General features: G+C 36.2%; 1 protein-coding gene across 4 annotated transcripts in view; it reads right to left on the reverse strand.

The window, feature by feature from the left end:
* Window positions 1-323: 323 nt before the first annotated feature.
* Window positions 324-15,222, reverse strand: part of Crtc (CREB-regulated transcription coactivator) — a 37,005-nt gene continuing 22,106 nt past the window's right edge. For 3 of the 4 annotated variants that reach the window (XM_074186280.1, XM_074186278.1, XM_074186281.1), the window contains 3 exons: window positions 10,868-11,096; window positions 9,017-9,194; window positions 6,648-6,906 (listed from right to left, as the gene is read on the reverse strand). In XM_074186280.1, the coding sequence (XP_074042381.1) occupies window positions 9,022-9,194; window positions 10,868-11,096 (402 nt within the window). In that variant the 3' untranslated portion in view covers window positions 6,648-6,906; window positions 9,017-9,021. Of the gene's footprint in view, window positions 5,951-6,647; window positions 6,907-9,016; window positions 9,195-10,867; window positions 11,097-15,222 lie in introns of those variants that run through there. The other variant, XM_074186279.1, reaches the window with a different exon arrangement.

Here is a 15,222-nt window from a genome sequence, read left to right on the forward strand (position 1 = left end):
TAGCATAAAGTTCACATGTATTTGTCTACCTTTGATGTATGGGAAAATATAAAGTAAACCAAAGTTTCAGCCAAACCAACTAAACATTTTTCCAGTTTTTTTCTGACAATAAATGTTTGACGTGATTCTTCAAAGTGACATAACAGAACATTGTTTGAAAGTCCTAATGACGTCACAATCATTTTCGAAACTTCGATTTCCCTTCGAAACGGAAACATTTTCCTGACGACTGAACCATTTTCTTATAGAACTAACCAATAATACTGTATAATTTTTTTCGGGAAATGCGGAGGTATATTCACCATTAGAAGATAAAAACAACATTTCATTTGATGATTTTTTATTTTTTAAATGTACAAAAAATGCAAAACCGAAATTGTTTGTGAAAGATACAATGAAAACATGTCATCATTATGTTATGAGAAAGGTTGAAAGAAGTTCTATTCTAAAAGATATCTAATCTAAATCACGTATAAACCAAGTACAAATTTCTTGGCGAAAGGTATGATATTGAAGACTGTCCATTCTTCGACAAGACAACGCAACAAGGAGAACTGTCAAAAGCTTTCATCGGAATTTAAATGCGAGTTTTCAAATCACATACCGCAGTTCTTCCGAGCTAGTCAAAATCAGGAATGTAAATAAAGAGTAATCAAATCAATTATTATGTGATTGCCACACTTACATTGTGACACCATTAATTTTTTTTCAGTAATTTCAGCTGACATCGTTCTTTATCATCGCAAGCACCAAAATAAGCACCGGAAACCATTTAAACAAGATGAAAGCTTCTGGACTATACTCCTTCCGACACATTTATCGGTTATCCAGCACGCAATCCCTCGTAGCAGCAAGTTAAACGTTGAATCAATAAAAAAATAGGTACTCACATTTCGATACTATCCCACGAAGACCCAAAAGAGCCTTCGGGTAAGATCCCGTCGAAAACGACAAACACTTTATTAAATAGACACAAGCCAGTCGAATACAAACTATCAAAAATCCATCCAACGATTAGTTTGATAATTTTTACATATTATCAAATTCCACAGTATTGAATTACATTATTTTGATTCGGGACGTACGGAACGCGGATTGTGCGTTTCTAAATCCTAACAGTCCAAAGATGTGGTTCTTTGCAGAGCGAGATCTATCCAAAGATTTTCGAAAACTAACCAGGGTGTGCCAATAATATCATGGGTTCAGAACAAAAGTACTATATCTCGACGCGCGATTTGCTAACCAAGTTAGCACTATCTGGAGGTCACTACAACTAAATCTTACAACTAGCTTAGAGCTCCGATTCATCAACATAACCAGACTCTCATCTGGTTATGCTCAATTGATGCTTCAATTCAATGACTAACTGTTACAATGCCTATTAATGAGTGTATCTTTTTGGCAACACTGTTTTTGACAGATCACACGTGAATCGTGTCTTGTGTCATTGTCAAACTTGTTCAGTTTGGTCTATAATTTAACCATGAATCGACTTACGAATGAACAACGCTTGCAAATTATTAAATTTCATTATCAAAATTCATGCTTAGTGAAGAAAGTGCATCGTGCACTCCTTCCAATTTATGGGCTATGGTCCTGAGTTATTCGGAAGCTTGTGACAAAATTTCGAACCCAGTTTACATTATTGGACATTAAACCACCAACACGTACGTAGAGTGAGAAAAAAAGAAAATATTGCGGCTGTATCCGCCAGTGTTCGTGATGACCGTGAAATGTCGATTAGCCGCCGTTCGCGGCAATTGGGCCTCTGTTACTCCACTACGTGGAAAATTTTGCGAAAGGATTTGGGTGTAAAACCTGCGACCTCCCACAACGTCTATCATTTGGTGAATGGGCGCTGGCAAAGTTGGAGGAAGATCCACATTTTTATCGAAAAATTGTATTCAGCGACGAGGCTCATTTCTGGTTGAATGGATACGTTAACAAGCAATATTGCCGCATCTGGAATGAAGACCAGCCACAAGCATTGCAAGAGCTACCGATGCATTCCGAAAAAGTCACTGTTTGGTGTGGATTATGGGTCGGTGGCATGATCGGGCCGTACTTCTTCAAAGACGACACTAGCCGGAACGTTACTATGAATGGCGAGCGCTACCGTGTGATTATTGACGACTTTTTGTTGCCGAAAATGAAAGAATTGGACTTGCCTGACATGTGGTTTCAACAAGACAGTGCCACATGCCACACGGCACGCGAAACAATGGCCCAATTAAGATCCGCCTTCGGAGAACAGTTTATAAAAGTAAACAACATACTGTTTAGAATTGGACCTTTGTTGTTATTCATAGACACATACCATTCTACATTTTTCTAATTCTAAACTTCTGAAGACATCTAAAACCCTGTTGTCATGTACGGGTCTTGGTCATTTCAAGATTTCTCACTTATTCAGTGGCCGTTCTCTAAGATTTTTGAGCGACACTATATTTCTCTGGCCTCTAAAGCCGAATATGTGAAAAATGTTCCTTCTAGCGAGTCACTACGGTCCGCCAAGTTTGACCAACATACTTTCAATTGCAATCCGCACAGCTTATGTCGTGAGGAATGCGATTAAAAGTATGTTGGTCAAACCAAGCGGACTATAGTAACTTGTTGCAAGGAACATCAGTTACAGAATAACGAGGAACGCTTGAAATTATTCCAAACACCCTGTTGTTTATTTTATTACATAAAATATTTGGTATCATAAGTGGTGATCAGTATTATATGATAAGTAAAACAATAACTAATGCCAAGGATTCACTATTGATCCTCATCTGAATAACTCATAATCGAAGGTAATTGGTTCTCCCAGTTGCAAATAACACCTCTTAAGTTAGTTATGAATTCTAGTCATCTCCTAATGATGCCAACTTGGTTAGCGAAAAAAAGCGCATTTAGGAAAGATCTTCAACGTCTTATTGGCTCACCCTGTGTATATTTAATGAATAGCAAGGTGTAAAACAAACTGATTTCGCTCCACTATTGTGCAAAACATTTTTATATACATGAATAATACAGATAAAATCCAAATGACGTAATACAATTTTTTTAAACCTCTAAAACTGTAACTCATCATAAAATATATAAAACTTAATAGTTCAAATGATGGCACCTCAATTCAAATAGATATAGATATAGACATAAAACCAAAATATGCATAATTCTTCAACAAAACAACAAATAATATATTTTTATTTGGGTCTTGTTTTACAAGCAATAGAAATAACATTTGATTTGCGATCTTTGACTAACAGTACAGTATCTAAGACGAATACAAACCCCTCTTGATTTACTTGTAGGAACTTCAAATGTCAACCAAAAAGCCAACTTTTAAAGACATATTGACACAATATCTGGGCGCACTTGCAGAGAATAATCATACACAATTAACAGTACATTTGCAGAGGATACGTCTCCAAGCCATAAAATTCATTGACCGAAGTTCTTTCATATCTGAACTCCCTTAACACAAAAATACAATTCACGATGAAACACGATTGGATTATGAATGCCTTGTTCTGAGCTCGGATTTCATCAAATCTGAATGTATATATATGCCAAGATAAATCAGTTATATGGAAAATATAACCTTTATTAAAATATTTTCTTTTGAGAAAAAATAATATGATGCAATTAAAAAAGGATACCTTAGTATGCACCTGACTGAGTATAAATACATCTGAATGTATATATAAGTCAAGATGAATCCATTATATGGAAAATATAACCTTTACTAAATAGAATTTATTTTTTTTCTTTTGAGAAAAAATAATATAGAGCAATTAAAAAAGGGATGCCTTAATATACACCTGACTGTGTATATATGCATCTGAATGTGTATATATGTTAAGATGACTCCATTATATGGAAAATATAACCTTTACTGAATGTAATTAATTTTATTTTCTTTTGAGAAAAAATAATATAGTGCAATTGAAAAAGGGATGCCTTAATATACACCTAACTGTGTATATATGCATCTGAATGTGTATATATGTTAAGATGACTCCATTACATGGAAAATATAACCTTTACTGAATATAATTCATTTTATTTTCTTTTAAGAAAAAATAATATAGTGCAATTAAAAAAGGGGTACCTGAATTGTATATATGTATGTGTATATATGCGTCTGAATGTGTATATATGTTAAGATGAATCCATTATATGGAAAATTTAACCTTTACTAAATGGAATTTGTTTTATTTCCTTTTGAGAAAAAAAAAATAGTGCAACTAAAAAAAAGAGTACCATAATATGCATCTGACTGTGTATAAATGCATCTGAATGTGTATATATGCCAAGATGAATCCATTATGTGGAAAATGAAACTTTTAATAAAAACGGCTTATTTTATTGTGCGCTTGGTTAGTTCTATTGAAACACAGAGGTCCACATTCTGTACTGCACCAAAAAAAGATAGATAACATCTTATAAGGACATATGCTTTACCTTTTATCCTCAAGTTTTATGGATGACAGAGACGTATTATCGACGATTATGCTGTAACACTGTATATGTATTACGAAGCAAAATGCTTTTAGGGACAATATTGTTTTGTGAATAACAAGCGTTACAGTGACTATTTGTCAGACAATGACTGAAGACATAAAAGTGTTTACGAGAAATTAAACAGGGGTTTTTATCCATCTTGTCAACTCCAGAAGATAAATGAAACGAAAGGTGAAATAATAAAAAGTATGTTTACTGAAAACATATTAATATGTGAAACAAATGATAAATCTAGGATCTTGGTATGAAATTTCGAATTTGTTGAAATATCAGGCGAATGACAAGTTGAACGAGTTACTGTTTCATAAAAAAATATGTGGTGTAGTTACACATATATGTGATAGAAACTTAACACGTCTCAACTTTGTTATTATTTATCTAAGCTTGATCGATTTTTTTGAAAAATGTTCACGAATGAACTAAAAATTTTTGGTTAGTACATCGAAAATCAAGTTCAGTTTTGCCACATCTTATTCCAATGAGAATGTTCCCTTTGGCATTTGAATATTCTCCATGGTTTTGAATATGAGAAAAAAAAGTTTTTCCGTGATTTTAAGAAAGTTGTTTTTTGGTAAACAACTATTGAAATGCTACATTATTTTTGTTGAACGTTGTCTGAATACTAAAATACATATCACAAACCTTTTAATCTAAAATGAAACATCAATTCGCTGGAAATTGTGGCTTCTTATAGGTGTTTCAACATTTCTCTCAGTTTTGCAATTCCCAAATAATTTTTTAATGTTGAAAAATATTTATCAAACTAATGGAAAAACATAGAAACTCCAGTCGCTATGTTTGCAAAGCTACTGTGTTTTGCTCACCTTCAAACATTCGAGAAACTTAAAACACATTGTACCTTGATTTCATATTTCGATATCAAAATTGAACCTCGACAAAAATCAATGCCTCTGACACTTCATACAAAGATCCCCGAATCTCAACACGAACACGTAACATCTCAAAATCTACCTACTGTATCTTTCAGAGTTGAAATCGTGCAAGAACACACATTTTTACACATTATTGTATTACATATCGCCCATATAATTAATCCTAGGAAAAACGGATGCCAAATCGACGATACAAAATTCATTCCTACTCTCTAATAAGGTTCACCTACTATTCTACAATACGAACAGTAAAGTTTACTTTCATTTTGAATGAAAATTAGGTTAAGAACCTCCAAAAATTCGTTAGTAAATTTAAAACAGTCGATTGCAGACCGTTTTCAGTCTTTGATATAATAATTGTTGTTCTTGTGCAACACCCGAAGAAAAACCCCAGATTAAGACTCAGGACCGCCAACATAACCTCAAAAACTACCGCCATTTTTTAGAAAATACAATTTATTAGTCTATTGCGCCTTAAGCGAAGCAAAGACCATAAAAAAGAGAAGAAGAACACCTTATAAAAAGTTTATATTCCGAAGACCCTGAAAAAAGAGAAGAAGAACGCTTTATAGAACGTCAGGTAGTGGAATGACAGTAGTTATAATGCTATTTTGAACCCTGAATCTTCACCTGAAGCCTAACAATCAAAATATTTCATTAATTACCTCTCGACCTCGTATACAGGGGTTGGAGAAAAAGTACAAAAGACGGAAAGTACACCAGCATTTAAAACGTTTTCGTTAGTCAAACAAGGAAAGTATTCGAAAAGTGGTGAAAAAGATGAAGAAAATGTATTGTTCCTCGAAAAAGTCTAGGAAAAGTCGATTACACGCGGAAGACACTATCCAAAAAAGTGCAAAGAATACTGGTATTTATCGTTGATTTCAATATCGCGTTATCTGTTTATATCTATCAGATTTTGCTTGAATACCGGAAAAATCTGATTCAATAATATTTAAATTTTTAATTCAGAAGGCTAGAATTGTTCATAGAATGACTTTTTCTGGTATACAAAGAAATGGAGTTCATTCAGAGAGCTCAAAAACCGGCTATAATTTTTAAAAAATGGTTCAGAAGAACGAGTATTTCTTAAATTTCGGATTAAGGCTCGAGTAGTGATTTTTCAAAATTCATGTGGTTGAGACGTTGTTCAAATTTGTTTGGAAACTCCTTAAAATTGACTTCCTCATTTATCGTTACACATTTTACAAAAATGTCAGCACAAAATAAAAAAATCTCTCAACTGTACACATTTTATTACATAATATTAATAAAAGAGCACTAAAACCTAGAATGGATCGTTCGTGCATAATCAACGCTTTCCTCTGACCTGTCTCAAGTTTTTATGGTTGGCAATAATATGCCGACAGGCCCCCACGATCACCGATGATAATTCACATCGTATATATCAAGAAATTGTTCGAAGATGTAGTAAAAAAAATGCTCTGACGTATCAGCAGACATATTTACTAATTTTTTCAGAGTTGGCAGTGAACCCCTGAAACAAAAAGGAAACCTAAATGGTAACTAAAAGATTTTTGTCTATAATCGCGAAAAAAAACATCGCTCCCGTAAACAAAACACATATGAATGATCTGCGAAAAATGTGATTTCACCACTGATGTCAACATGGACTGAGTCTTTGACACTGGTCCCAAAATGGACTATCTTTTCAATAGTCTCATTAATTTGACATCTCAGTTCTCGTTCCATTTTTGTAACACTGCCACCAGAACCAAGGTTAAAGTCCGCTTGTCAAAATATCATTTAGTTTAAGAAGCAACTATGTTCATAACAGTGATTTATTCATGGAAACGAATGGAAGTTGCAAATGAATAAAGATAGACAGATTGTGAATGTGAAAATAATGAGCCTTTTCTGATTTGAGTTTCTGAAATAGTTTTTTTTTACTTTTGCATGGTCGTATCTTTGAAAGTAAACCCGAGTGTCCGTCTTCAGATTCATAATCAACCGAAAACCCGTCTGTCAAATTAAATTTTTATTCAAAACTTGAGCGGGCTGGAAAAATTTTCTGGATTAATTTCAATCTTCCATGTTACTCTACTTACTACTTACTCTATAGACGTTTCACGCAAATGATCAAGGTCACAGTCGTTTTTTAGTTCGTTGTGCCCACCTGTAGGGGTTTCTGCCACAAACTACTTAAAGTGGTTTGTGGTCTCTGCAGAGATTATAGGTTATGTCGATTGTTGACATTTTTAATTTGAAAGGAATTTGATACGTATTATTTTTGTTAATGTTCTCCGATCAGTTAGTTTGTATCTCATATAAACATATTTATCCAGTGTTATTACATTCTTACATTTAATATTTTTCCATTACTCTTAGTGAACTTCGTTTTCAACTATGTCGTGTAGGAAATGCTGCATTTCAAAGTGTTCAGCATCTGCACCGCTACACAAATTTACAAATCCTGGAAAATATCTAGAACAATTCAGAATATGGGTGCAGCTATCAATGATGGGGATATCAATGAAATGGACTCAGTAATGGTGTATCGCTCTAAAAGAGTTTGTCATAAACATTTCGAGGCTAAATACCATTCATTGATGTCGAGTAGACTTCAACCAATGGCTGTGCCTACATTATATTCAAGAGGTTAGAGAAACATTTCCATTCAATTCTTGAACGCCCAAATAATAAAACAATTAAGTTCAAATGATTCTTCTCATCATTAACAGTCAGTTCTGACATCTCAATCTTCAAATTAGCGTGACTTCTGAGATGCATAAAAATTTCAATTTGGATATATCATTGCCACAATTATTTTGAACCTTCATATAAGCAGTTTTTAATAAGTTTGCCTACTATTTTATTTTCATACGAAATTGATCTATTTGATTCAGATGAGCCGTCAACTTCTTCAGCCATGCCATTGACATTGGTTTTGGAACCGGATTCCTTTAATGGTATGTACTGGTTTGTAATAGTTTAGGTGCTTGATCTTTTGGTGAACAGTTGAAACTTTTCCTAGAGATCAATTACCCTAACACCAAACTGATATGTTTTGTACTCGATGCGTGGTTCACTAACAAGGTTAGCATCTTCATCTATCAATTCATATTGTATCAATTTTCTTCTCCTGAAGATGCTAACCTTGTTAGCGAAACGCGCGTCGAGTGCAAAAAATATCAGTTTAGTGTTAGGGTAATTGATCTCTAGGAAAAGTTTCAATGGTTGCGTTTAAGTTTCCCGCTTATTTGTTTAGTCCCGATTCTAAGTTATAGAGGGAGCTGAAAATAGTTGCCAGCTGACAGCATTGTCGTCAACTACGCATGCTCATAATTTGACAAATTATTGCTGCGACCTCTACAGGTGGGAACAACGAACTACAAAAGCATCTTCGACCAATACCATTCTCGTGAAGCGTCTATAGAGTAAGTGGTTTGTGGCTCCACATCAAATTTCTTTTCTTAGAAATTCATAAACTCTTAGCATTTCTGTTGAGAGAAATATACATAAAGTTTTTTCCAATCTTCAAACCGACAACATGGCCTACTCAAAATTGAAAACACTAATAGTCGAAGTACCGTATTGAATGAAATATAGTGTTTCCAGTCTTCGTTTGACGCTATCTTCAGACTTACCGTTATTATGAGCGATGATCTAATCTGAAATTGTCTTCGATATTCTCCGATATGCCCATCGAAGAATTCGTCAACAGTTGGAACGCTTCCAGATCTAGAGACCCCAGCCCTTCTTTCAACGACTCCTCGGAAAACAATTCCGACACCAACTGCCTTGAACCGTCGTCGCCTGAAAAGTCTACGACAAAGAAAGAGAACACATGAAAATCCATCAAACAACTCGCAAAAAAAGTGATTCAGAATTTATATTGTGAATGATGCAACTAATTTTCCTTTACTTTCAGTATTTTAATATTAAATTTCACAAAAAGGATTTGAAGCTTTATATCTTCTATTAATTATATGCGAGCGCTTTCGACAGCTGGTCGTACTGTCATCTTCTAGGCACTCCTCAAACTGAACTTGTCATCCTGTCGTCTGCCTCTTTATACGGTCAGAACGTGTCAACTCAGGTATTTCAGGTACTTTAGGTAAATTTGCCTGTATTTGTACTGCATCAGGTACTATTCTTTGTGTTAGATCTTCTCTAGGAATTTGTATGGTTTTGTTTAATATATTGAATGTGAGGTCTTGCTGTGTTTTGATTTGTACTTGTTCCTCGATAAGTGATTTATGACTGTTAAATTTATGGAGGTTCAAGTTTTCCCAAATGTCCATGCGGTTTTCCTTGTTGACTTGTTTTATGAGTTTTATGTTCTCTGGTGGGGGAAAGTTATGTTTGTTTTGTATGGCGTGTGTTGCGAGGTTTGATTTATATACTATTGGATTTATGTATGCCTTTTTGTGCTCATTGTACCTTTGGATTAGTTTTTTCTTGGTTTGGCCGATATAGAATTTGTTGCAGTCCGAGCATTACATACTGTATATCCCGTTTTGGTCTTTGTCTTCTTCTTTTTCATAGTTGTTTTTTTTTTGTGCTATCTTCGTGTTTGGCTTGTATGTGATGTTGATGTTCAGTGGTTTGAAGATGTTTGTCAGTTTTTTGGTTTGGTGCCCTACGTACGTAAATGCTGTCCATCGTTGTGTTGTTTTGTCTGTTGGGGTGGCTTGATCCTTGTTCTGTATTTTTTGTTTGATTCTGTTTTCTAGTTTATCTATTGTCTTTTGGGTGTATCCGTTTTCGTTCGCTATTTGGTATATGATTTTCCGTTCTTTGTTTCGGGCTTCATTGCTGAGTGGTATCCTTAACATTCTATATATGAATGCGTTATAGGCAGCCATTTTGTGTGATGGTGGATGGTTTGAACTTGCGGGTATGGTGGAGCTTGTTTGTGTAGGTTTCCTGTATATTGATTGCCATTTGAAATTGTGTTTTGTTGTGGTTATATCCTATGGTTATGTCCAGGTAGTTAAGTTGAGAGTTGTTGGAGATCAACCTCACAGCAGTTAAAGCCGACAAAAGTGACGCCACAGTTATTATTGAAAAACAGGAATTAAGTATGAAAGTGAACGGAAAACGATTTTAGCACGATGAATCACGATCCAACCACACATTCGGTATATGAAAAAGTTTCAGTTGATTCTACCAGTCTATAATGTCATGTTTTGAAGTATTGTTGAAGTGCAGTACTAAATTCCAAGCATTACAAAAGATTGAGTTTCAAACCTTCTTTTCCCAAATGTAACACGTAATGTTCATGGTTGAACGAATGTCCTCTGCCAACAGATGATTTACAAATGTGGAATTGATCTTCACATTCAACAAACTACGCCTATGCTCTTATATTCTTTGAGAAAAATTTCTCCCAGTTGACCCAATATAAAGTTTTGGGCAACAAGTTTCAAAATATATCAATCCAACCTTCCCTTCTCCGACCCAATAAAAGCTGAAGATCGTCGATTGTTGCTTACCTGTGAGTATGATTTCAGGCAGACCTGGAGAGGTGTTCGGTGTGGCGTGTTGTCCTGGAGATGCGGACGGATAGACGAGTTGCGGGGAAGTGCTGTAGTAGCCCGCGTCGGGGATCATGTCGATGTTGGCTACACAAGTCGAATCGCCCATCGTCTGTTGGGGCAGCGACTGCGCCATCTGCTGACCAGTCGACGTCTGATCGAACATGACGTTGTTCGGAGGGTCCATCTGCCGGACAGAAAATAAAAAGTTCTGATTTGTGTCTGGTGATAGGGTGAGAATTTAACCTGAAGAGATGGTGCGTGAAAGTATCAATTGCAAAAACAATTTGCCCTACAGTACAAAAATGCTGTCTCTCGGCGAGCGTTTCACTAACCTAGTTAGCATCATCAGGAAATGACTAAAAGGCTTAGTTGAATAATGACGAAGTTTAATGAAAGTGGTTTTTTGTGAGAGAGCCTCGAGGAATATTAAAGGTTTGTGATATCACATGAATACACATTTCAGATACTTGGTAATGTTTTTAAGAATAATCTGTGATAACATGGACTAAAGAAAACGCACTTTCACAGAAATTTTCCCAGAAAATTTCCTGCATAAGCAATTGGCAATACAACTGAAAGAGTCGACCTTCAATTTTGAAACGGGCACACTTGCAGACCGGTTTCGGGCTCATTAGCCACTCGTCAGTGCAAGATAGTAGCCATCATCGACCCAAAGTCAATGATATTCCATAATTGAAAATCAGAATTCTTTCAGAGTATTTCATTCCTCTTCCTAAGTTGGAGCGAACAACAAAATGTTACCCCATCTAGTGTACGAGGAACTAACCAACTGCATATCATTCCTTTGTAATTTCGGCCTTCAAACGCTTCAATAACGCTATATAAATTCACTGTTGATGATTTACCTTCCCAAGATAGTGGATGAATATTACACCACGTACATCCCAAAATACTGAGGCATAACCTTTCCAGCCGATTGTTGTGCTTTCGGGCGCTTTGGACGAGATTCAACAGTTGCTCTCCACACAGATGACGATCGTTTTGATTCTTGTGTGAAACGATGGATCAAAAATTCCTGTTTGTTATATCGGGTGATTTTTTAAGAGCTTGAGAACTTTTTAAAAAAAAAAACGCATAAAATTTGCAAAATCTTATCGGTTCTTTATTTGAAACGTTAGATTGGTCCATGACATTTACTTTTTGAAGATAATTTCATTTAAATGTTGACCGCGGCTGCGTCTTAGGTGGTCCATTCGGAAAGTCCAATTTTGGGCAACTTTTTCGAGCATTTCGGCCGGAATAGCCCGAATTTCTTCGGAAATGTTGTCTTCCAAAGCTGGAATACTTGCTGGCTTATTTCTGTAGACTTTAGACTTGACGTAGCCCCACAAAAAATAGTCTAAAGGCGTCAAATCGCATGATCTTGGTGGCCAACTTACCGGTCCATTTCTTGAGATGAATTGTTCTCCGAAGTTTTCCCTCAAAATGGCCATAGAATCGCGAGCTGTGTGGCATGTAGCGCCATCTTGTTGAAACCACATGTCAACCAAGTTCAGTTCTTCCATTTTTGGCAACAAAAAGTTTGTTAGCATCGAACGATAGCGATCGCCATTCACCGTAACGTTGCGTCCAACAGCATCTTTGAAAAAATACGGTCCAATGATTCCACCAGCGTACAAACCACACCAAACAGTGCATTTTTCGGGATGCATGGGCAGTTCTTGAACGGCTTCTGGTTGCTCTTCACTCCAAATGCGGCAATTTTGCTTATTTACGTAGCCATTCAACCAGAAATGAGCCTCATCGCTGAAAAAAATTTGTCGATAAAAAAGCGGATTTTCTGCCAACTTTTCTAGGGCCCATTCACTGAAAATTCGACGTTGTGGCAGATCATTCGGCTTCAGTTCTTGCAGGAGCTGTATTTTATACGGTTTTACACCAAGATCTTTGCGTAAAATCTTCCATGTGGTCGAATAACACAAACCCAATTGCTGCGAACGGCGACGAATCGACATTTCACGGTCTTCAGCAACACTCTCAGAAACAGACGCAATATTCTCTTCTGTACGCTCTGTACGCATTCGTGTGGTTGGTTTAATGTCCAATAAAGTAAACTGAGTGCGAAACTTGGTCACAATCGCTTTAATTGTTTGCTCACTTGGACGATTATGTAGACCATAAATCGGGCGTAAAGCGCGAAACACATTTCGAACTGAACACTGATTTTGGTAATAAAATTCAATGATTTGCAAGCGTTGCTCGTTAGTAAGTCTATTCATGATGAAATGTCAAAGCATACTGAGCATCTTTCTCTTTGCACCATGTCTGAAATCCCGCGTGATCTGTCAAATACTAATGCATGAAAATCCTAACCTCAAAAAAATCACCCGTTATTTAAACATGGCCAAACACTGTTCAGAATCAACAAGACGTTCTTGTTTTTGGTCTACAGTGAGCACGAGCGGCACCCAATTTGAACAGAGCTTCTTCATAGTCAAATGCTTATACAATATAAACCCAACACGTTTTTTTGATATCCTTACAATGTCAGCTAACTCACGCAACTTCACTTCTCGATCATTCAAAACGATTTTGTAGATTTTTTTATCTTATCTGGTATTACTGTCTCATTTGGACGTCCACCGCGTCATCGGTGTCTCTACGACCACACTTGAAGTCAGCACACCAAAGTTTAATTGTTGTTTATGATGGAGCGGAGCCACTGCTTCGGTATTTTTTTGTCATCAAGAAGCAGTGTAAAATTAAAACACGAAGGAATCATCCAAATGGAAGACGTTGCACAGATGCCTGATGGTTTTACTTCGGCTTTCTGCGCGGCATTAGTCGGGTTAGTTGTTTTTCAGTCGGATAACTGTCACTCATACCTACAAAGTCGTAGGTTCACATGAGAGGTGGGGATGAGGCGTTTTCACCTGAACTTGAGCATGTAATATACAGGGCTATTCAAATTCGTTTCTGTACATGAGGATCTCGTAAACGATAAGAGATATAGTGTCGGTTAAATTGTGGCAAAGTTGTGTATTTTACAGACCTATTCAATGATGTGAAGAAATCGAATATAGCTCTTTTGGTTCTGGAAATATACGGGAAAAACCAAAAAATCCCAAATTAGTTTTTTGCCTGTATCTTCTTTATTCGCAGACATATTGAAAGTCAGTAATTAGACAGCAGGACTTCCAAATCAAAACACCGTGTTATTTCTTATGCAGGTTCATTCTGGCAATTTTGGATCATGCGACCAATCAGAGCGCTCCAAATTGTCACGTGACCCAGAAGGCGCAGGACAGTACATCTGACAGAGAGGGCTCCGTGGAACGGTAAATGGCGTCTTCTGTCAATACGGATCGGAAAATGTAAATGGGGCATCTGTCAAATGTCGACGTAGGACGGTACATCAACTTCTGACAGAGGGGGGCTCCGGGGGCCCCAAATGCAGCACCGTGCGTTGCCCCCCTCATCTTCACGGAGCCCCCCTCTGTCAGAAGTTGATGTACCGTCCTACGTCGACATTTGACCTTTGCGCTCTGATTGGTCGCATGATCCAAAATTGCCAGAATGAACCTCCATAAGAAATAACACGGTGTTTTGATTTGGAAGCCCTGCTGTCTAATTACTCCCACCTAATTTTATGGACGTTTTGTTTCTTCTAAAAAGATGTAGTAACTATACCATGCAAAGAAAATCCTACTATTTACAAAAAGTTTTTGGACTGGCAAGTTTTTATTGAGATATTTTAATTGTAAAAATTCGTAATCATAACTCAACATGCCGTGTTTAAAATCTATGTTGTACTTAGAAAAGGATAAAGAAGCAGCATGCCAAATATCAAAGAGAAACCTAATCTACTATAGAGGTACGTCTGTAACCTCAAGTGAAAAAGCAGAAAAAGTATATATTACCAAACGTGTACAACAGTTTCACATTGATCAACTTCTTTGAATTAATTTTTCGTTAAAGAAATCAATAAAAGCAAAACTGCAAATAGAAAGTTATTCCGCAAGCTAACAATGTAGCCAACTGAATATTATAAACCCAGCAGAAGAGTAACCAAATCAGTGTGCCAAGAAAAAATCATCATGGCGGTTTGGTATCATTATAACATGCATGTTATAAATAAATAATAAGAAATACCTAGCAATTTCTCGCAAATGAATCATCCAATACTGTAAAAAGGGAAACCACGCAAAATAATTCTCACTGAAAAATATCATCTGAAAGATATCGGACGTCAGACACATTTCAGGGGTATTTATGATTCCGAAGGTACCTGTTTTTTATAATTATTGCTTGGAAATATCTGTTACTGTCATGTATTTTGTTTCATATAT

This window comes from Leptinotarsa decemlineata, unplaced genomic scaffold, assembly GCF_025532065.1.
Source record: "Leptinotarsa decemlineata unplaced genomic scaffold, Ldec_3_MD MMD2_tig00078422_RagTag_RagTag, whole genome shotgun sequence".
Lineage (NCBI taxonomy): Eukaryota > Metazoa > Arthropoda > Insecta > Coleoptera > Chrysomelidae > Leptinotarsa > Leptinotarsa decemlineata.